Source organism: Molossus molossus, unplaced genomic scaffold (assembly GCF_014108415.1).
Source record: "Molossus molossus isolate mMolMol1 unplaced genomic scaffold, mMolMol1.p scaffold_m16_p_1, whole genome shotgun sequence".
Classification (NCBI taxonomy): domain Eukaryota; kingdom Metazoa; phylum Chordata; class Mammalia; order Chiroptera; family Molossidae; genus Molossus; species Molossus molossus.
The window spans coordinates 36,070,138-36,092,558 of record NW_023425344.1 but is presented as its reverse complement, the minus strand read 5'-3'; the positions used below and the strand labels follow the sequence as shown (position 1 = coordinate 36,092,558).

Here is a 22,421-nt window from a genome sequence, read left to right as displayed (position 1 = left end):
TAGCGTACTACTGACAGGTACCTACTGATAACATAAACAGTTGATTAACATATTTTGTAATATGTATTACATACTATATTACAATAAAGTAAGCTAGAGAAAAAAAATGTTAGGAAACTCATAAGAGAAAATACATTTACAGTACTGTATGTATTTACTGAAAAATCTGCATACAAGTAGCCTCACACAGTTCAAATCCATGTTCAAGGGTCAACTGTAATTGGTCAGGGTCTGAGCTGAAGCAGGTTTTCCCACCAGACAAAAGCAGGGATGTTGTTTTCTGTAATAACAATAAGCATTCCCTGCTCAGAGCAATAGTTCAGAATTTTTCTGAAAAAGTATACCCACTATTAATTAAACCACAAAAACAAGAGGAAAATTGTAATATATCAGAACTGTATCACCGTAGCATCAAAATAAATTATAGAACGTTTGTAACAAACATGGATTAGAAGAAAAACAAAATAGATTTAGTGGGGTATTTTAGGGCCACAAGGTAGCCCTCCTATTTCAACCCAGGTTTCCATCTTCACAGTTGGTTAAAAAAAGAAGGCATTGCCCTGGTGGGTGTGGCTCAGTTGGTTGTGATTATTCCATGCACCAAAAGGTCAACAGTTCAATTCCTGGTCAGGGCACATGCCCAGGTTGCAGGTTTGGTACCGTGTTGGGGTTCATGCAGGAAGCAACCAATCAATGTTTCTCACATCAATGTTTCTCTCTCTCCCTCTCGCTTCCTCTCTCTCTAAAAAACGAATCAATAAAAAAGAAACTCTTGCCCTCAACTTTTCCAGTTTTGCTAGCTAAATACATGGCAAATACTTGGCTCTGTGAAAACAGTCATTGAAAGGGTAAGTTTAGGATACATTAAGCTATTGCAAAGGTGCAATGGGCATGAGCTACACTGTAAAATATCCTTAAATGCCCCAGGAGAGGAACATGGGACAGCATGAGGGCAAGTCTTAGGATGAAAGATGTTGAAATAGATCTTTTCAGCACCTCTAATAAACAGTTATGAAATTGCTAGCGTGACAGAAACATCTGCCTTAATCATAAGGCAAAATTAGACTCAGTGTCTACTCCCTAGGTCTCATAGGAGAGAGATATATAACCATAGTTCAATGCAACAAATTACATTATAAAATCCTATGGAAACACTGACCCTCCCCTTACTTCCTCACCCATCCCCCTGAAGATCAGGGAAAATTATAGAAAAAAAGTGAAACACAGAGCCAGCTCTGGAAGGATGGAGAGGTTCACCAGGAAGAGCAGAGGAAATGGAACAGGATAGACAGTAGCAAAGAGGCCTGGAACTGCATGGAGAGGCAGGGAATGATGAATGCTGGCCCAGTGGGGCAACAGAATCCTAGGAAAGACTGAAAAGATAGTCCTGGGTTCAGCTACGAAGAGTCTTACATATTTGGCTAAGAAAGTGATATTTATTATGTAGGCAATGGGAAGCAGCAAAGGACTTCAAATAGATAAACAGTACGTTCTGGTCTTTCCATTATATCACATTGGAGGTCCTAGAGGCTAACTTTGGAGGGGGCAGGACTGGACCCAGGAAGAACACGTGGGAAACACAGAGATGAGAGTTAATGACGTTTGTCTCTGGGGTAAAGCATGGTGAGCATTAGAGTGGACACGTATCAGAAGCACTTAGGTATTAGTAATATGTTTTACACAATAGAAGAATATCAATCCAAAATTCACCCATCGAAGTTACTAAGTACATATCATATACGTGTCTCTTAATGTGTTCAGGATTTGGAGCAACACAAATAGTAACACATCACCCTATTTTGTAATGGGTTTACAGTTTCTTTGGGAGAAAACTATATGCATGTGTGAATGGTAAAATAACATGAAATAGTGTTTTATTAAATATTAAATGGGAGTCACTAGCAATTAGAGAGAGAGAGAGAGAGCGCGCAATAATGATTGGCTGTAACAGGAGGAGGTGAGACTGAGGTTGGTCCTTAAAGATGAATGGAATTTGGGGAAGGATTAATTCAAAGACAAGACACATGGGCAAGTAAATACATTTCAGTGTAGTGAGATAAATGTGACAATAGAGACATGCTTGAGGACCACAGCAAGGGGCACAGAAATCAGAAATTTGTGATGAGGAGAAAGATGAAGGAAGGCTTTCCAGAAGACATATTCCTTGAGCTGAGTTTTAGTAGACAAGTAAAGTAGCTATATAAAAAAGAGAAATAGTCCTGGCTGATTTGGCTCAGCAGATAGAGTGTTGGACTGCGGACCAATGAGTTGTGAGTTTGATTCTGGTCAAGGACACGTACCTCCTTCAGTTGCGGTTCATCCCCAGCCCTGTTAGGTCGTGCAGGAGGTAGCCAGTCGATGTGTCCCTTTCACATCGATGTTTCTCTCTCCCTCCCTCACACTCTATCTGAAGATAAATTTAAAAAATTCCTGAGGATTAAAAAAGAGAGAGAAATAGCCACATATGCAAAGGCACAGAGACTTTAACAACTTGATGCTTTCGGGCAAATAAACGGGAACTGCAAATATTGCACGTGGCAAGAGTAGAGGATGAGATTGTGAGAGGGGCAGGAAAGGAGACAAAAATAGGTAGATGGAAATCAGAAAGTAAAAGATAAATAGTAATAGAAAAATGTACTAATATAAGGAGTGAGATTTTTGTCATGAAAGGTACTGGAGGATTTTAAAGCTTCAGGGTGAAGAGTAATGTGATCTGCTTTGTATTTTAGGAAGATCACACTAGAAATACTATAGAATAACTTTGAGGTTTCTGACTGGATGATGGTGTCACTCACTAAGACAGCGGTTCTCAACCTGTGGGTCACGACCCCTTTGGGGGTCCAAGGGCCCTTTCACAGGGGTCGCCTATGACCATTGGAAAACACATATTTCCGATGGTCTTAGGAACCGAGACACCGCTCCTCTATCCATCTCCAGGCAGGTCCGCCCACATACATCATGAGGAACTATATTAAAGGGTCGCGACATTAGGAAGGTTGAGAACCACTGCAGGGAATTCACAAAGAGCAGACTGTGAAAAAAGATTTTGAGTTCACTTTTGGGATGTGTGGATGTGTGAATTAGTTTCTTAGGGGCTGCTGTAACAAAGTTACCACCAACTTGATGGCTTCAAACAACAGAGATATATTCTCTCACAGTTCTCGAAGCTGGGAGTCAGAAATCAATAGGGTTCATTCCTTCTGGAAGCTCTGAGGGAGACCCTGTTCTGTGCCTCTCTCCCAGCTTCTGGTGATACCTTCATACCCTTTGCCTTGTAGACGCATCATTGCAATCTCTGCCTGTCTCCACATCTTCCTCTTTTCTGTGTCTCTGTCCTCTCCTCTTCTTTTAAGGACACCAGTCATAGATTTAGGGCTCATCAAAATCCAGGGTGATCTTATTTTGAGATCCCTAACTTAATTACATTTGCAAAGACCCTATTTCCAAATATCATCACATTCATAGGTACTCGGAATTTGGACTTGTACATATCTTTTGGGGGACACTATTCAACCCACTATAAAGTGAATGAAGAGATAACTGTCTTCATAACCTGACTAGTACTGTCACCTTGGTTTGCATTTCTAAGTGCTAATAATATGCAACAGGCAAAAGAAAAGGCAGAATTAAAGACTCTTACCTGGTAGAAAGAACAAAGACTTAATCAGGTGGACCTAGGTTCAATCCTGGCTCTTTATTAGTTGAAAACTTGGTTAGCCATTGAACCTCTATGAGTCTTGATTTCTTCATTTGTAAAATAGGGATACAGTCGTCCCTCGCCACTTCGCGCTTCGACTTTCGACTTTCGCGGCTTCCCGCGGTGGAGTGAAGCCGCGAAAGTCGAAAGTCGAAGCGCGAAGTGGCGAGGGACGACTGTATATAAATAAAGAATCCTACTTCGCGTAAATTCATTTATCGGGGTAGAGTCTGGAACGGATTGACCGCGATAAACGAGGGCCGACTGTAGTATGACCTATCTCATAAGGCTGTTGGGAGAATTAAAGAGGCATTGCAAGGTACATGGTAGTCTCTAAATATTATTTTGGGGTGGGGGGAGCTTGAAGATAATATATTTTGAAATGACTACATTAGCCAAAATTGGGAGAGAGGAGGGAAAAATTTATGAGGGCTTTATTATGCAACAGATTATCTATGTAAACTTCACAGCAATCCTCTGATGTAAAGTACGCAGAGCAGTGAAATAATGGCCCCGGATATCAAAAAGCAAAAGTGATCTAGTTCCTGGAGAAGGGAAGGTTTGGCCCGCTGGTCTGTGGTGCTTCCTGCTTAGGCAGCCCTGGGACCCAAAGGTGCTTATTAGAAGTGGTTTCGGATACCTGAGGTAGTTTTTGCACCTGGGTTGCTTACTGCATTAAAAAACAAAACAAAAAACCCCAAAAAACTAAGCATTATTGGATCATACTGAGGACTGGGAAGAAGGAGTGTGTACTCAAGTGATTTGTACATTTGGGTGCCTCCTGGTGGGCAGTACGTATCTGTTCAGTTAGGCTGCCCAGATGCACCATCTCTAACACTAAATGGAAAAGCCACCCGCAATGCGGAGGAAAAGCATCAGCTTCACAGGCCCCCCAAAGTTATGAAGCATCCCTGAAGTGACTGCCTTCCTTGAGGACCCTGTTTTCAAGGTCGTAGCTGGCTAAGTGGTGATTTGTTACCTGCAGTCCACACTGTCCCCACTCCGTCTTCATCCATGGGGACTCTCGCCCCGACCGATGACACCAGGAGGATGCCCCAGGCCGGGACGGCTCCAGCCCTGCGTGATGGGGAAGGGAGGGGAGGGGAGCGGCGCCGTCGTGCCCTTTCGGGGGCATCCAGAGGCGGCCCAGATCGCGTGGGATCCGCGTGCGCCGGAAAACGAAGCCACAGTTCGAAGTGCACCGGGCGGCGGGGCTCCGAGCCTCCCTCCCGCGGCAGGGCGGGGGCGGTGAGCGGCCGGTCCCCTCCCACCGCGGCCTCCAGGGCGCAGGCGCAGGCGCTCGGGGCCACGGCGGCGGGGAGGGCGGCGGCGGCGGCGGCGGCGGGCGCGGGAAGATGGCGGCAGCGGCGGCGGCGGCAGCCGAGCAGGTCTGTGAGCCCCGCCGCGGCCGGGGGCTGGAGGGCAGGGGCGCCGGGGTCCTGCCGGTGGGGCCCGCCGCAGGGCTGGCCGGCGGGGACCCGGGCGCGCGGGCCGGCGGGGCCGGGCTCTGCGGCGCGGGGCGGGGCGGGAGGAGCTGTCCGCAGCCGGGATGCTGGCGAAGGCCGGCGGGACCCCGGGCCGTGGCTCCGGGGCGGTCTGGCCCGGCTGCCCCTCGGCTGCGGAGAAGAGGGGTCGCTGCTCCGAGAGTCCGCAGGCGGCCGTGGCAGCCGGGAGCCTGCGCCAGGACGTGCCCTGCTAAGTCGCCAACGAAGATGCGGGTAAAAATAACCTCAGCCGGGCGCCGCCAGGCTCCCCGACGGCGGCCAAGGAGCGGTCAGCTGTTGCCCTGGCAGCTCGCGGTCACTTCTTGTCTGCCGCCCCGGCGTGCTGTGCACACACCCAGGTTGCTCCTCCCGCGTCGGTTTCGGAGCGTTGGTCTCCAGTATAAAACTGTCTCCAGTCCCATCGGCTTAAGATCATTTTAAAAAATGATTTATCTAGTATTTCCTGATCTGCATTGTAAACTTGTAACTTACAAAAGCTTCAAAGGCTATTTTCCCCCAAAAGCAAGATAGATAGACAGATGATAAATTAATATGTGTGTGCAAATATACCATATATATGTATATGTATATATGTGTGTGTGTGTGTGTGTATATATATATATATGGTCACTAGGGTGATTTACTATAACAAAAATAATTTTATAGTCCCTTTTTTTCTTTAACTGTTATTTTTTTTAGAAAAAAAATATGATGTGATAGTATCTTTTGAAAAAGTCCAATTCTTAAAAAAAAAAAAAAAAAAAGTGTTTAAAAAATAAATAGGAGTCAAGTAACCAACCTTCTGTTTCCAGAAAAATCTTTTTTTTTCTAGAAAGATTTTCTTAGATAATTAACAGCTTTTAGAGACCTATTAGATATATATCACTGGAAGAGTCGTTCTAAGGAACATAAAATATCAAAGACATGAAAACTGCCTTTAAGGAACATAAAGTCAAAATTTCCTAATAAATGCAAAACAGTCTGGTAAAGACAATAGACAAGCTATAGGTTGTCACAGTAAAATAAAATTAAAAAGAAGAAGTGAGTGAAAGTGGAAGGTAATAAAGCTTGGAGTTGTCGAGATTAAAACTGTTCCTTGGCTTCCCCAATTTCCCTCCGAATTTGTCAGCTTCTGTTTTTTATTTTTATTTTTAAAATATTTTTTTATTGATTTTAGAGAGAGGAAGGGAGAGGGGGAGAGAGAGAGAAACATCGATGAGAGAGAACATCAATTGGCCGCCTCCTGTATGCCCCCCACTGGGGATTGGGCCCACAACCTGGGTATGTGTCCTGACCCCTGACTGGGAATTGAACCAGCGACCCCTTGGTGCATTGGTCGAGGCAAAACCACCAAGCCACACTGGCCAGGCCAAACAGTTTTGTTTTGGTTTTTTCCTTTGTTGATTTTACAGAGAGAGGAAATGAGAGAGAGAGAGAGAGAGAGAAACATCGATGAGTGAGAACATCGATTGGCCGCCTCCTGCCTGTCCCTGACTAGGGATTGGGCCCACAACCTAGGCATGTGTCCTGACCCCTGACCAAGAATGGAACTGGCGACCTCTTGGTGCATGGGCCGACGCTCAACCGCTGAGCCACACCCACCGGACTAAACAGTTATTTTTTTTTTTTTTATCCTCACCCAAGGACATTTTTTTTTTTTTTTTATCCTCACCTGAGGATATTTTTCCATATTTTGTACAGATAGAGTGGGAGGGAGAGAGAGGAAGGGAGAGAGAGAGAGAAACATCGACGTGAAGGGACACATCGAGTGGCTGCCACCCGCACGACCAACCAGGGCCGGGGACAAACTGCAACCAAAGTACGTGCCCCCAGCGGGAACCGAACCCGGGTCTCTCCGGACCGCAGGCCGACGCTCTAACCGCTGAGCCAAACCGGCCAGGGCCCAAGGACATTTTTTGCATTTATCTTCAGATAGAGCAGGAGGGAGAGAGGGAGGAAGAGAGAGAGAAACATCGATGTGAAAGAGACACATTGAGTGGTTGCCACCCACATGACCCCAACCCTGGGCGGGGTAAACTGCAACCAAGGTACGTGCCCTTAGTGGGAACTGAACCTGGGACTCTCTGGTCCGCCGGCTGAAGCTCTAACCGCTGAGCCAAACTGGCCAGGGCAACAGTTATTTTTAAATCAACATCACCTATTGATATTCTTGAGGTTCCACTGAGATTTTATTCTTGCTTCACACATAAACCAGGCAGTCTGATCCTTCCCTCAATTTCCACTTCAAAGTTTTGCATTTATGTCTCTAGTCCTGAATTTTCCTCAGGCAATACAAACTCAAAAATGTTCAAAACTGGATTACATCATATTTACTATTAAAGGGGCTACAACCATTCACTCTCCTGGTTAACCTAGCCAGAAATGGGATCTGGGCCAGCTGAGGGGTGCTTGGAAGGGATCTGAATTTAGTTTAATGCTGTGCTGTCCCAGGCTTAGTATTTGAACAGAGAATGCAGCATTGTCTTTTTTTTCTTCAGATCCCACTAACAATGTAGCAGATCCTACTTGGGAGTCATCTTAGATCCCACTTTGTCACATTCACATCCAATCACTCACCAGGTCCTGTCAGTTCTACCTCTTAACACTTCTTCCCAATCTCCTCCTCACCTCCGGTGCCAAAGCTTAGTCAAGCCATCATTTGGGGCTGTTAAAGAAAACTGCTGTTGATATCTTCAACTCTGAACTCCTCTATTCCAGTTCACTGCTTTTTGGTTTGATTTTGCTATAATGCAAATCTGATTGTATCACTAACCTATTTTAAATTATTGATAGTTCCCCACCACCTTAAGGATAAAGTCCATCATTCTTGACATTGTACTTATGTCCATTCATTTACTGGCTTCTAACCACATCTCTCACCTCATATTTTGCCCTGTTCCTGTACTTATCCTCTTCACCATCCACATAAAGCTACCAAAATTAGTTTACCCACAGATGACCCATACTCAAAATTTCCATGCTGTTCCCTCTGCCTGGAATGCCTTTCTTTGTACTTTTGCCTGACTAACTCCTGTTTATCCTTCAAGACCCAACTGAAACCTCAAATCTTAAAAACCTTCAACCGATGCCCCTCCTTGCTAAGTAGAATTGCATTCCTCTCATATACACTTTCAGTACCTGTGCATTGCTCCACTATGGCACTTGCCATGTTGAACTGCAATTGTTAGTGACCTTGACTATCTACCCTACTTGCTTGTAAGTTCACTGAGGGTAGGTGCTATGTCTTGCTCATCTTGGTCGCCTGAGCACCTGGCACATAATCACTCTTCTGTAAATGTTAAATGCATCCAGTGAACATATTAACGTGCATGAATTGGCAGAGAAGAGTAAAGATTGCATTCCAGCAGGGATAAATTTTGCACTGCCTCTCTGATATATAGACCTATATTCAAACTCTAGTTAAGACTAAAATTGCCTACCTATCAGCATTGTCACAAGTGTTTATGAAAATTAGAAGAAAACACACCTCCTTTCTATTTTACTACCTTTAAGGGAAAACTATCAAAATGCATATTCAAGTCTAAAATATCTGCACTGTCAATGCACCCTCATAGATGTTGCACCTCATGAAGATATGCAGCCCACACAACTGTATTGGCATTGTTTTGTAATAAAATCTGTTGAGTTGATTTAATTATCTTCTACTGAGCCTTCCTTACCGCTGTGTGGAATTTTTAAATTTTTATCTCCCACATTACTCAGAATGATTATTCCTGTCTTTTTCCATAAGCACTCAGCCAGCCTTCTGCTGCTACCCCTGACACCATGATAAGATTCCAGGTAGCCTTGCCTATAACATCCCTAGGAAAAAAAAGAATGTTTTCCCTTCTTGGTGTGAACCATTTCAGTGAAGTGGGAACCCACCCTTTAAGACTGTTATTGTCTCCTGTACTCTATCACTTTCTTTCCTGCCTCTCGAAGGATCTTGTTTCCCACATTACTCTGCTCTTCTCAGAGATCTTTGGTCTGCCTCTCTTGACATCTTTTCCTCTGCGGTCAAACATCCAAGTCCTCCCCCAAATTGGGGAGGAGGGAAGTTATTAACAACAACAAATGAAGCACAATTTTCCTCTGATAGTACACAATTCTTTAAGATATAATCTTTTCTCTCTTTTTCTGGATTTAAAAATAGATGTATATATGCTGGCTCTTTAAGACTTTCCCCTACTTACCAATTTGCTATACAAAGTTATCTTTGAAGGTTATGGAGGCACATCCTGATGAATCAAGTTCAGCAACACTGTAAACATGGATTTTCTTACCATTCATTGTATTTCTTATTTTCTATTGTTCCTGCTCGTTTAAAGTTTCCCAATACTACATCCTTGGCTCTTTGTTCTGTTCTCTTTATATTATTTTTTTCACAGTAAACTGATGTGGTCTCATAGATTTAACTTACCTCGAGGCTGAGAGCTCTCAAATGTGTATCTCTAGTCCATTGCCTTTAAGGCATGTGGTTATTTCTCATTCAGTTCAAGTGCAACATATGTAGAATCTCCTCCCTCCTTCATTCCCTATGTTTAACTAGTCACCATTTAGTAAACATGAGATTCTTTTTTTGAACCTGGCTACAAATTCTGTTAACTTTTCTCTTGAAGTGTATTTTTAATCTATCCTTTTTTTTTTTAAGTCCTCACCTGAGAATTTTATTGATTTTTTTTTCTTTTTTAGAGATATAAGAGAAAGAGAGAGAAACATCAATGCGAAAGAAAATCAATGCGAAAGAAAAACATCAATCAGTTTCCTCTCGTATGCACCCTGACTGGGGATCGAACCCACAACTCAGACATGTGCCCTGACCAGGAATGAAAGAAACTACAACCTTTTGGTGTATGGGATAACTTCAACCAGCTGAGCCACCGGGCCAGGGCTGATCTATCCATTTAATCCCACCTTAATTTAGGCCTTTATTACAACAAATTTCTATTCCTGCAACATCCCCAACAGACCTACTTCCTAGTAGTCTATTTCTTGGCCCTTCTACAAATGCCCACACATTTAGCATCCTGAAGCATGTTCAAAAACTTCCGGTGACTCCCAATTAAACAGCATAAAGACTAGAATTTGTACTCAGCAGTCCAAGAACTTTCACAATCTGCCCTACTTTTCCTACTTTATTCTCCCTGAATTGCCACATCTGACACACTCACTCTGCCCAGTTTCCCCGACAACTCCAAGCTATCCTGTTTCTCCTCCCATTAAACTACACAGCCTGTATTATCTATACTATTGATTTTTGCACCCGAACCTACAGAATACTTTACTGCATTACTATTTTATGTACCCAAGTCATATTTATAATATCTGGAGGGTAAGGATCCTGTCCTTCCTTCCTTCCTTTTCTTTCTTTTTTTTGGTGAATCCTCATCTGAAGACACCCCTCCACTGATTTTTAGACAAAATGGAAGAGAGGGAGGGAGAGAGGGAGAGAGAGAGAAAAAGAGAAACATTGATGTGAGAGAGACACATTAACTAGCCACCTCCCACATGACCTGACTGGGGCCGGAAATTGAACCCACACCTCAGGCACGTGACCCTGATCAGGAATCAAACCCTCAACCCCTTGGTCTGTAGGCTGACGCTCCAACCACTGAGGCAAACTGGCCAGGGCCTATATTTCTTTTGTATTCCTATTTATGGAATTAGTGTTTAAGCAAAAAGTGCTTAATAAATGCCTATTCAATAAATGAGTTTTCTCAGAGCTCAAACACATGTAAGTTGGGCAGTATCCATCTCCACCCATTCCTTTTGTGTTTGTGATATATCCGGTTAATACTAAAATATCATTCAACCACAGTCTAAGTCAGGTTCTCAACCTTTTGATCTCAGGTCCTCTATGTACTCTTAAAAAATTACTGAGGATCCCAAAGAGCTTTGGTTTACATGGGTTATATCCACTGATATTTACCATGTTATAAATTAAAACTGAAAACATTTTAAACACAGAAAAACACAAAGCACAATTTCATTAGCTGTTAGAATAATGATGTCATCACATAGAGTCATGGAGCCTATGGAAAATTCCTCTGTACATTTATGAGGAGAGTAAAGAGGGAAAAATAACATCTTAGCATTATTTTGAAAATAGTTTTCACTCTCTAGACCCCTGAGAGGGTTCAGGGGACCACTCCATACTATGGACTCCCCAGCCCATACTTTGAAAACTGCTGGTCTAAGAGAATGGTAGCTTTAACATTGATAAATAACAAAGTCTATCAGTCGTTCCAAATTCTTCTCATATAAATAAAAACATATATATATTATTTAAAATAATTATAGCCCTGGCCGGTTTGGCTCAGCGGTTAGAGCGTCCGCCTGCGGTCCGGAGAGGCCCGGGTTCGGTTCCCGCTAAGGGCAGGTACCTCGGTTGCAGTTTGTCCCCGGCCCTGGTTGGTCGTGCGGGTGGCAGCCACTCGATGTGTCCCTTTCACATCGATGTTTCCCTCTCTCTCTCTTCCTCTCTCTCCCTCCCACTCTGTCTGTACAAAAAATGGAAAAATGTCCTCAGATGAGGATTTAAAAAAATAAAATAATTATAAATCATTAATAAAAAAAAGATTACCCACTGTAGAATGTATATGTCAACTCTTCCCCGAAATGAGGTAACTGTACACTTTACTAAAGTAGGACTGTGCAAAGCAGAGAGTGGAAATCTATGTCAAATAGTCACACTGAAAGCTCTTCACTACCACCCTTCTAAGCATGGTAATCCATGTCCTTACTTGGAGCCTGAAACTCAGTGTGATTTGAAGTTTATTAGTTTGGGAAAATATATCACTAACCAATTCAGCTTTCTTTGGTTATGAATATGCACTTAATAAATAAATGAATCAAAAAGGGAGGGTATTGCTGTTCCAACGTGTTGTACTTTGTTTTAGCAAAGTTCCAATGGTCCTGTAAAGAAGTCCATGCGTGAGAAGGCTGTTGAGAGAAGGAATGTGAATAAAGAGCACAATAGTAACTTTAAAGCCGGATATATTCCAATTGATGAAGATCGGCTCCATAAAACGGGCTTGAGAGGGAGAAAGGGCAACTTAGCCATCTGTGTGATTATCCTCTTGTTTATCCTGGCTGTCATCAACTTAACTGTGAGTATGTAGTAAAGAATACTCTTTTCTTAATTACCATGAGGACTTTTTCATCAGTTTTTCAGTGAAATCATGGACTTCGTTTCTATAATTTGGGGGGGATCCTCTTACTTTCTGCTTTTCTACACATATTTTATCTCTTACTGAGTTTTAATGAATATATAGATGTATAAACTCAGTATGTAAATATTGCCACGTATTCATTTTCTTTAAAAAAAAAAAGTTCATGGATTCTTCATTTTCAAGGGCTTAACTTTTAAAAGGGTAGAATCAACTCAATAGAAGAGACACTTGCCAAGATGATTTTATTGCCTTCACCTCTCCTAAAAAACAATCCTTTCTGCTTTCATTCAACTTTTCCCACATTTAGTATTGTCTCCTCAAATTGAAACCCTTGGATGACAGTAAAGTGTTATATTTTAATCTGTTGTCAAAGAATGAAAGGGTCTGGTAAGCTAGTTTACACTGAGGTGCTGAGGACATGGTATGTTACCTTTCCAAATATTTGCTTTTTTAAGGAAGAAGACTTTTAATCCAAGGTTGTAACTGTATGATAGTTAAATTTTTAGAGCGTGATTATTGGCATACTTGAGACCATGAACATGAACTTCGGCAGTTCCAAAGTGATTGCATTAATTTTTTACTCCTAATACTTTCAAACCAGCTCTTTGTATTTATGTACACCTAAAACATTTATGTCTAATTCTTAAATAATAAAAGCTGGTAATATAAATAGCTTTACTGGGAGCACATATTCTGAATTTATTTTATTAATTTATTTTATTGGAAACGTCTTATTAAGATGGCAGGCTAAAGACATTTTTATCCCCCTTCTCCCTAAAAAGCTTATTCCAAGGTGACAATATCAATATATTCCAATAAACATCTTGGAAGAAAGTGGGAGGCAACTGATATCCTAAATTGTAATGTATGAAGACAAAAAGGAGGAGGAGCTATGGCAAATACCTTATCAGAGAAAGGAAACTGCTGTGTGTGTTAGGGAGGCGGTTGCAGGGTGTGTTGGTGAAAGTCCCTTGCAGAATCCTGAAAAGCATCAGGAATTAGATGTACAAGTACCTTGAAAAGCAGGAAGGAGGCGAGAACTGAAAACAGAGTTTGTTTGAAAAATCTGTAGGAGCCATTAGATCCCTAGCCTTCCTCTTCCTACCAGCCAGCAGTTAGACAACAACCCCTCCCAACCCCACACAAGAATACTTTGAACCAGAGAGGATTCCTACTGCCTGAGGCTACTGCACAGAGCGGGGGTAGGTATGGATTTCTATACTGAAGGCAGAAAGGTCTGAATCCTATGTACTGAGATTCCCTTTCCCAGGCTCCCTTATCCTCAGCCTCCACCTCCAGCTTCCTGGCAGCAGGCCGATATCCCCTGGGCAAGAGATAAAATAGCCCTCTCTGGAGAAACTGAAGCACATAAAGACCTGAAGATGCTGACACTTGGCAGTTTCCAGTAAAAAGCCATGGGAAGCCTGTCAGTCACAAGCCCCATTCCGCACAGAGAATTTTTATGGGCTTTTTGCAGCCTCACTGTTAAATATGAATACTGAGCCTCCAGGGATCAATTTTTTTTTTTTTGAAAGCTCCTAGAATTGAAAAATGATCAAGACCAAAAACACCCAAACCACGGGGAAAGTAGGAATTCAAGGAGATAGAGAAAGTGCAAAACATAACAGAAAACTTTAAAAACCAAGCAAAACAAACAAACAAAAAAAACCCCACTACAATCAATATCTTTATAGAAATAAGATGATTTTGCATCCATGAAACAAGGATAACATGCCATTGAAAAGGACTGACTTGCCCTGGCCGATTTGGCTCAGCGATTAGAGCGTCGGCCTGCAGTCCAGAGAGACCCAGGTTCAGTTTCCTTGGGGGCACGTGCCTCAGTTGCAGTTTGTCCCCGGCCCTGGTTAGGTTGTGCCGGAGGTGGCCACTCGATGTGTCCCTTTCGCATCGATGTTTCTCTCTCTCTCTTCTCCTTCCCACTCTATCTGAACAAAAAATGGAAGGGTGTCCTCAGGTAAGGATAAAAAACAAAGAAAGAAAAGGACCAATTAAAGAATAAGGAAGAACTCACAGACAGACACACGTGGATGGATGAGTGGGTAGGTAGATAGATATTGGAAAATAAAGAAAAGGAACTCTTCCAGAAAGTTTAACAAAATTAAACAATTAATTCAGGAACTGAAACATTCTGTTAATTGGAGTTTCATAAAGAGAGAAGAGGGAACACAATAAACCAAGAAAATTTTCTAGAGCAGATTGAAAAGTACCATTCTGAATCCAGCATAATATATAGAAAAGACTCACACCAAAGCCATCACTTTGAAACTGAAGAAAACCAGGAATAAACAGAGAATCCTAAGATCTTCCGGAAGAAAATAAACAGGTCCTGTATGTATTAAAAATAGAAAATCAGAGCATCAGACCTCTCCAGAGCAGCACCTGAAACTAGAAGGCAAGTAAGCAAGGGCCTTCCAAATTCATAGACAAAACAACTTCAAATCTAGAAACGTGTACCAAGCTGGACCATCAGTCAAGTGTGAGGGATTATAAAGACATTTTTAGCCATGCACACTCCAAAAAATTTCACTCCACATACATTCTTTCTCAGGAAGCCACGGGAGGATGTGCTCTACCAAAAGGAGGTGCTAAAGCACGACAGTTGAAGACGGGGATACAGGAAACTGGGTGTCTACAGAGAGAAGGACAGAAGGAAGTTCCAGCGTGAAAGTGAAGGACAGGTTCCTGACTACAGCTGTGCAGCAGACCCGGAGGGTGGCAGTCCAGACTGGAGCAAGAAGACGGGGGTTCCAGAAAGATTTTCTGAGAGGAAAATAGAACTTATAAATTATCTATCTGAGAGGCTAGAACATTTGATTGAGAGGCCTCTGACAGAAATGTTGGAGGGTTTGGAAAGATTTAGTCAGATTTTCAAAGAAACTAAGTAAATAAAGGAAAGACAAGTATTAAACTCAAGAGAGACACAAAGTACAAGAAAACTGCTATCATGTATAGTATTTGGCTTAGCAGTGAATAATATTTATATGATCATAACACTGAAAATGCTAAACCAAGATTTAACCAAAACTTTAGATTGAAATTGGGGGAGAAGAAATACAAATGAACTAAAATTCTCATCTGTTAAAATAGAAAATCAGTAGATGAAACCTAAAATTGATGAGTGAAGAAATGATGTACAAATATTATTTTAAAATATGGAGATAAATTCTATTCAAAGTACATAAAATTGTTGAAAGTGGTTGTCCCTGGATGAGATGTGGAGGAGGCAGATGAAGTAAACTGCTTTTTCTATTTTAGACCTTTTAGCACTTTTTGACTTTCATCTGTTTGCATGTAATATCCTGATAGAAATGAAATGGTTTTGTTGATGAGAGGAAAACCAACTGAGACGGTCCTCTCACTGATGAAACACTTTAAGAAGTTTTATCCTTTGGCAATTATCTTTTCTGTTTGTTTTCTGATTATGTTAAATGCTTGCTGCCTGTTAACTGTGGGCTTGTTTTCTTTTTTAGATAACGCTTGTTATCTGGGCTGTGATTCGCATTGGACCAAATGGCTGTGACAGCATGGAGTTCCATGAAAGTGGTCTGCTTCGATTTAAACAAGTATCCGACATGGGAGTTATACATCCTCTTTATAAGAGCACAGTAGGAGGAAGGAGAAATGAAAATCTGGTCATCACTGGCAACAACCAGCCTGTAAGTTACCACATTTAATTTAGAGGCATTAGAGAAAAAAATATTTGTAAAAGTCTAAGTTGATTTTTGCAAATGGATATTTTCCTTTAAGGAAACATTCATAAGTATATTTAATAATATTGTTGGTCTTATAATGTATTCATGTTAAATGCTTTCTTAATATTCTAGATTTTGTTCCATGGTAGCATGTTTTGGGATAGATATAATTACTATAAGAATTTATAGTTTACTCCTGTTTTCTCCATACAAAGAAAGTACCTTTCCTGGTTAAAGTACCCTCTACTTTCTGGGAGTTTAGAAGAGAATATGCCAATCTAGTAGGTGGCAGCCCATGCCAAGTGGCTGCTATAACACAGGTTTTTAACTGCATAGAACCTCAAGGAGGAACCCTCACCTTCCCTGCCTGTCACAGGCCTGGATCCATGTGCCCTGTGACCCTGTTTTTGTGCAGAGCAGTATAAGCAAATAAATATGTAAGCCTTTGTTGTTATGTTTTGTTTGCTTTTGGGGGGGGGGGAGCGTGAGATTCTACTTTTTCTAAATTATTTCAGTTTATTTTTTCCTTTTAATTGAATTTATTGGGGTGACCCTAGTTAACAAAATTATACAGGTTTCAGGTACACAATTTCACAACACATTGTCTATACACTGTATGGTGTGTTCACCACCCCAGTAAGCCCTGGTTTTAAAGAACTTGTCTCTCAGGTGGGTGGAGGGGAGACAAACAAACACGGTTAAAATTATTTTAAGTTAGTCTGTTATTATAGAGTGTTTTTATAATGTTCTTGATGAATTTTGAATGTAGTCTTCTATGAAAGCATATTAATGATAAAGTGTTTTTCTGAAGATTGTTTTTCAGCAAGGTACAACAAAACTCAGTGTAGAAAAGAACAAAACTTCTATCACAAGTGACATTGGTATGCAGTTTTTCGACCCAAGGACTCAAAATATTTTATTCAGCACAGATTATGAAACTCATGAGTTTCATTTGCCAAGTGGAGTAAAAAGTTTGAATGTTCAGAAAGCATCTACTGAAAGGGTATGATTTATTTTCTTTGCTTTATTTGTAAAAGAGAATAACTGTCTAAAGCAGTGATTTTCAACCTTTTTCATCTGATGGCACACACAAAGTAATTACCAAAATTCTGTGGCGCACCAAAAAATGTACTTTTTGCCAATCTGACCAAAAAATAGATATAATTTTGATTCATTCACATCAGACAGCTATTGTTGTGTTGGCTGTTGTAATTTTTTTTACTTGACAATCCAAGGGAAAAGAGGTCAGTGCCCCTGGCAAAATAGTCAGGTATTGCATGTTCTAAAGATTCTTGCAGCACACTGGTTGAAAATCACTGGTCTAAAGGTTCAAAGTGGGAGAGGAGTTTTACTGTTCCATAGTGACATGAAAGAAACTCCAGAACAATAGAAAGGATGAGGACTAGATTTGTCACTACCTAGCTCATGTGATCATTATCAAGTCATCTTCTTACCTCAACATCTGTAAAACACTAATGAAAACACTTGCCTTTCATATTTTATGGTTGAAACTCCTACCCATCTATATCTGATAATAATACTTTAATTTAGACACTCTTTCACTACTTTTTTTAAATTTTCAGATTACCAGCAATGCTACTAGTGATTTAAATATAAAAGTTGATGGACGTGCTATAGTGCGTGGAAATGAAGGAGTGTTCATTATGGGCAAAACCATTGAATTTCACATGGGTGGCAATATGGAGTTAAAAGCAGTGAGTATATTTTAAGAATTTAAGGGAATTATTAGATTCTTGGGTGCATAAGTCCGTATGTGGAAGAGTGTACAATTATTAAAAATGGTAATGTAGTTAAATAGATTTTGACAAGGAAAGATGTTCAAAATGGATTGTGAAGTGAAAGTTATAAAATGATTTGTGAATATCTCATTTTTATTTTTTAGAACGTATGTATGTTTATAAAATCTGGAAGGGTATGCCAGGTGTCAGCAGTGGTTAGCTGTGGGTGGCAGGATAACAGATGACTTTTATTTTTATTTTATTTCTGTTTGCCTGTCCTTTTCTTTAAAAAAAAAAAAATTATATGATGATACCTGTATTATTTTAAAAGGCTAAAACAAAAACTAAAAAACAACAATAAAAAACTTTCAGCCCTGGCCGGTTTGGCTCAGCAGTTAGAGCGTCAGCCTGCGGTCCAGAGAGACCTGGGTTCGGTTCCCACTAGGGGCACGTACCTCGGTTGCAGTTTGTCCCCGACCCTGGTTGGTCGTGCGGGTGGCAGCCACTCGATGTGTCCCTTCACATCGATGTTTCTCTCTCTCTCCCTCCTGCTCTATCTGAACAAAAAATGGAAAAATGTCCTCGGGTGAGGATAAAAAAAAAAACTTTCAAAAGAGAAATCTGGAAGATCAAAGTAAGCATCCATTCTCTGAAGTTGTTGGGTTTCTTTTCAGTTAAAGATTTTTCATACCCAGCCCAGCCGGTGTGGCTCAGTGGTTGAGCATCAACCCATGCACCAAGAGGTCTTGGGTTCGATTCCCAGTCAGGGCACAAGCCCAGGTTGTGGGCCCAGTCCCAAGTGGGGGGCATGCAGGAGGCAGCCAATTGATGTTCTCTCTCATCAGTATTTCTCTCTCTTCTTCTCCCTTCCTCTCTCTCTAAAATAAATAAAGGAAAAAAAAAAAAAAGATTTTTCATATCCATTCCTGGGTTTTATATCTAGTGATGTAAAAATCAATTAGCAGATATATAAAATGTATTTTTATTTATACATCTATTATTCTAAAGGAAAAAGATTTTGCCTTTATTCTAGCTGTTGAAAAGTGAAATTTTCTTTGTGCTTTACAGATTATATCTGAACTTTAATAGGTAAATATTTCATATAAGGGAACCATACGTCTGAAAATTTTTTACCTGCTCACAATTCTGGTTAAAGCATATTTATTCAAAATGTCTTTGAACACCTGCTATATGCTAATTAAGTAAAGCTAATTAATATTTTTTAATGAGTATTAAATGACAAAAGTGAACTTACACCTAAGGACTTATGAAATAATTCTGTACTTAAATTTAATTTCATAGTTCTTAGGGAAAAAAACTTTAAAAAATTAAGTTCTTTCACTTTCATAAACAGCTTTTCCTCCTTAAAGTACATATTCTCCAAATAAAAAAGAAGAACATAAAATGTGATCCTTGCAAGAACTTCAGTGGCAATACTGAGTATTTGTTACATTCCTCTAAGAGACTAGCGTTGACGAATGGTCACCATGGGACCACTGTTCTCTGTGCAAGAAACTCGAAGCAATAGATGTGATAGATGTGTACCTAGCCATTAGCGAGTGACATAAATCTTTTATTTTTTTCTACCTTAAAATTCTGCCTGTTGTTAATATGACAAACATTAAAATACTTTATAATACACATACACACATATCAGTTTTTCCACAGTTGAAGAAATAAAAGCCGTTATTGAAAAGATAATTAGCTTTGTAAATCAGTTAATATTAGTAGTTAGTTTTAAGTGTATAGCTAATCATTAGAAAGAATTTAATCAAACTGCTTTTTAAAAACATAACTGCTTTAGCCCTGGCTGGTTTGGCTCAGCGGTTAGAGCATTGGCCTGCAGTCCAGAGGGACCCGGGTCCGGTTCCCACAAAGGACATGTACCTCGGTTGCAGTTTGTCCCCGGCCCTGGATGGATTGTGCCGGTGGCAGCCACTCGATGTGTCCCTTTCACGTCGATGTTTCTCTCTCTCTCTCTCTCTCTCTCTCTCTTTCTCTCTCTCCCCCCCTCCCCCCTCTCCCCCCTCTCCCCCCTCTCCCCCCTCTCCCTCTCCCTCCCTCCCACTTGCATGAGGATATAAATAAATAAATAACTGCTTTAGAATTAAAAAAATAAAATTAAATGACCACAAGATGGCACCATTGGAACAAAAACAAAAATTTATCCGGAACCATATTTAGTCCATATATTATCACTTCCTGATCAATGAGTCGTTTTCATTACTTCATAACCAACTTCCTCTCATTGCTTTAAATACCCTCTATAGGCTGATGATTTTCAAATTTGGAATTCCTGCTTTAATCTCTCCTTTGAATTAAGATTCACATATCCAACTACCTTCTCTACTTTAATATGTAATAGGCATCTCAAACTCAACAAGACTAAAATCTTTGTAGCTTCCCTCCCTACCCAAGCATTCATTTCTTTCAGGGTTCCCAAGTGGTACCTATCAGTCCATCAGCAAAGCCTTCAGGGTCTGCCACCACCACCATTTCCTGCCTGCACTGTTGGAACAGCCTCCTAAGTGGTCCCTCCTCCCTCTTTCACCCTGCAGTCAGTTCTCTATAAAGAAGCCAGAGTGATCCTTTTTAAGAGATCACTATCACTTCCTGTTCAGAACCCTCCAAATGGCTTCCCATCTAGTTCAGAATAAAATCCAAAGTCCATTCCCTGGCCTTACATGTCTGGCCCCTAGTTATATCTTTGACTCCTCTCTTACCAGTCTACCCCCTCACTCTCTGCTTCAGCCACACTGGTCTCCTACTTGCTCCTGAACCCAGGCACATCTTCACCTTGGGGCCTTTGCATGTATCGTTTCCTGTGCCCAGAGTGCCCTTCCTCAGTTACTCACATGGCTCACTCCTCCACGTGACCCAGTTTCCACTGGACTGTGACCTTATCAGGGAGGCCTTCCCCAACCACCGTGTGTAAAGTGGAGCCCCTGCCTGGCCACCCTCTCTCTACTTACCCTGACTTATTTTGCTCAAATGATGTCCTATTTGTTTTACCTGTTTATATGTTTATTTTCTGCCACTCTCCACTTAAATGTCAACTGTAGGAGAACTTGGACTTGCCTGTCTGTTGACTGCTTTATCCCCAGCACCTAGCAAAGCATCTAACACATAGTAGACATTGAATAATTATCTGTTGAATGGATGAAAAGAAAAGGCAAAAGAGAGGAAAGAAGGGAGAGAGAAAGGGCCTACAATACAAGGATGTTCCTGGAACAGTGGGATTGAAGAAGAGACCCCCCAGGCAGCTTCCCTGCATGCCTGGTCTTCAAAATTAAATGGTTAGAATTTTCATGTGTGGTGATGCAAAAACACTGAAAATTAAAATTGATTTTCTCTAGGAGAAAATTCTTTTTCTTATCATCATCAGAAACTTATCAATCAGTAACTTTGTGAAAACTCTCTTAGGAAGTGAATACAATGGTCTCAGACTTTATCAACATCAGCCTTATCATGCACTTAGCAATTTTGATGTAATTTTAACTAATTGAGAACTAAGTTTTGTTACAAGTAATAGTATACATTGTGAACTATTAGTAAGAGGTCACTGGTTGAATCTTGACATTAGTTTTGTTTTCTTTGTTGTTGGTTTGGTCATGACTTCACTCTTTCTTACTGCCTCCTTTTCTTAATATTCCAGTAAGTTTTATTTATTAAATTTGTTGTATCCCCATTTGTGGAGGTAAATAAATTGTATTCTTATTTTCCCAATAGGAAAACAGCATCATCCTAAATGGAACTGTGATGGTCAGCACAACTCGCCTGCCTAGTTCCTCCAGTGAACACCAGTTCGGTGCTGGCGAGTGGGTGCGCTACAAGCTCTGCGTGTGTGCTGACGGGACACTCTTCAAAGTACAAGTAACGGGCCAGAACATGGGCTGCCAAGTCTCAGACCACCCCTGCGGAAACAGTCTTTAGAAGAACCTGAGAGGTCTTCAGTATGCTCATATCTTGACTTGACTTTTTTTTAAGAGTATGCATGCAATTATGTTTTTAACAGAGTTTGTGATAGCTGGTAATTATTTTACCTGCAGAGCACTACTGTATCTGTTTATAATCTCCATATTTAAAATAGTCTCAGAGAACCTAAATTCTAATACACCTGTCATTAAGTTACACTGATCTTCAAATTAACATTTTCTAAAATAATGATCAAAAGTGAATAAAATCCAAATTAATCTTTTAAAAAGTGTTTTTTAAATTCCACTATTCCTTGTTGAAAAGATAAAGGGCTGAAGCATCTGTTTAGATTCACTGTAAGTAAGCTTTTGGTAACTAATGGGCATAGACCCACTTAAGATGTTTAAAAGGTACAATGTCAGTAAATGTGACATGCTCTGTCTTTTGGCTTCTGAGAGGAAAGACAGATATTTAGTGCGTTGACTTTCAGATGTATTTTCACATGCAAGTGAGGTCATTGAAGAACTTCACATATGTGAGAGGGTAAGAGACTGTGGTTCCTTAGTTTTGCACTAGGAAGAAAATACTCTAATAGAATGTTTACTTGTTAAATATTAATAAATACTAAGTGTTCACAATGTGGTAGAAAATAAAATACCATCCTAGCTTTAACTTCTAGATGATGATGATAGCTTTCATTT

At 40.8% G+C, this 22,421-nt stretch overlaps 1 protein-coding gene across 1 annotated transcript; it reads left to right on the top strand.

Annotated features, from left to right (window-relative positions):
* Positions 1-5,016: 5,016 nt before the first annotated feature.
* On the top strand, positions 5,017-22,002 carry SGCB (sarcoglycan beta). The gene is made up of 6 exons (XM_036268319.1): positions 5,017-5,085; positions 12,081-12,290; positions 15,845-16,030; positions 16,878-17,069; positions 17,650-17,781; positions 21,535-22,002. Exons 1-6 carry the CDS (start codon positions 5,053-5,055, stop codon positions 21,736-21,738), a joined length of 957 nt encoding a protein of 318 aa, XP_036124212.1. The 5' UTR covers positions 5,017-5,052; the 3' UTR covers positions 21,739-22,002.
* Positions 22,003-22,421: the final 419 nt, after the last annotated feature.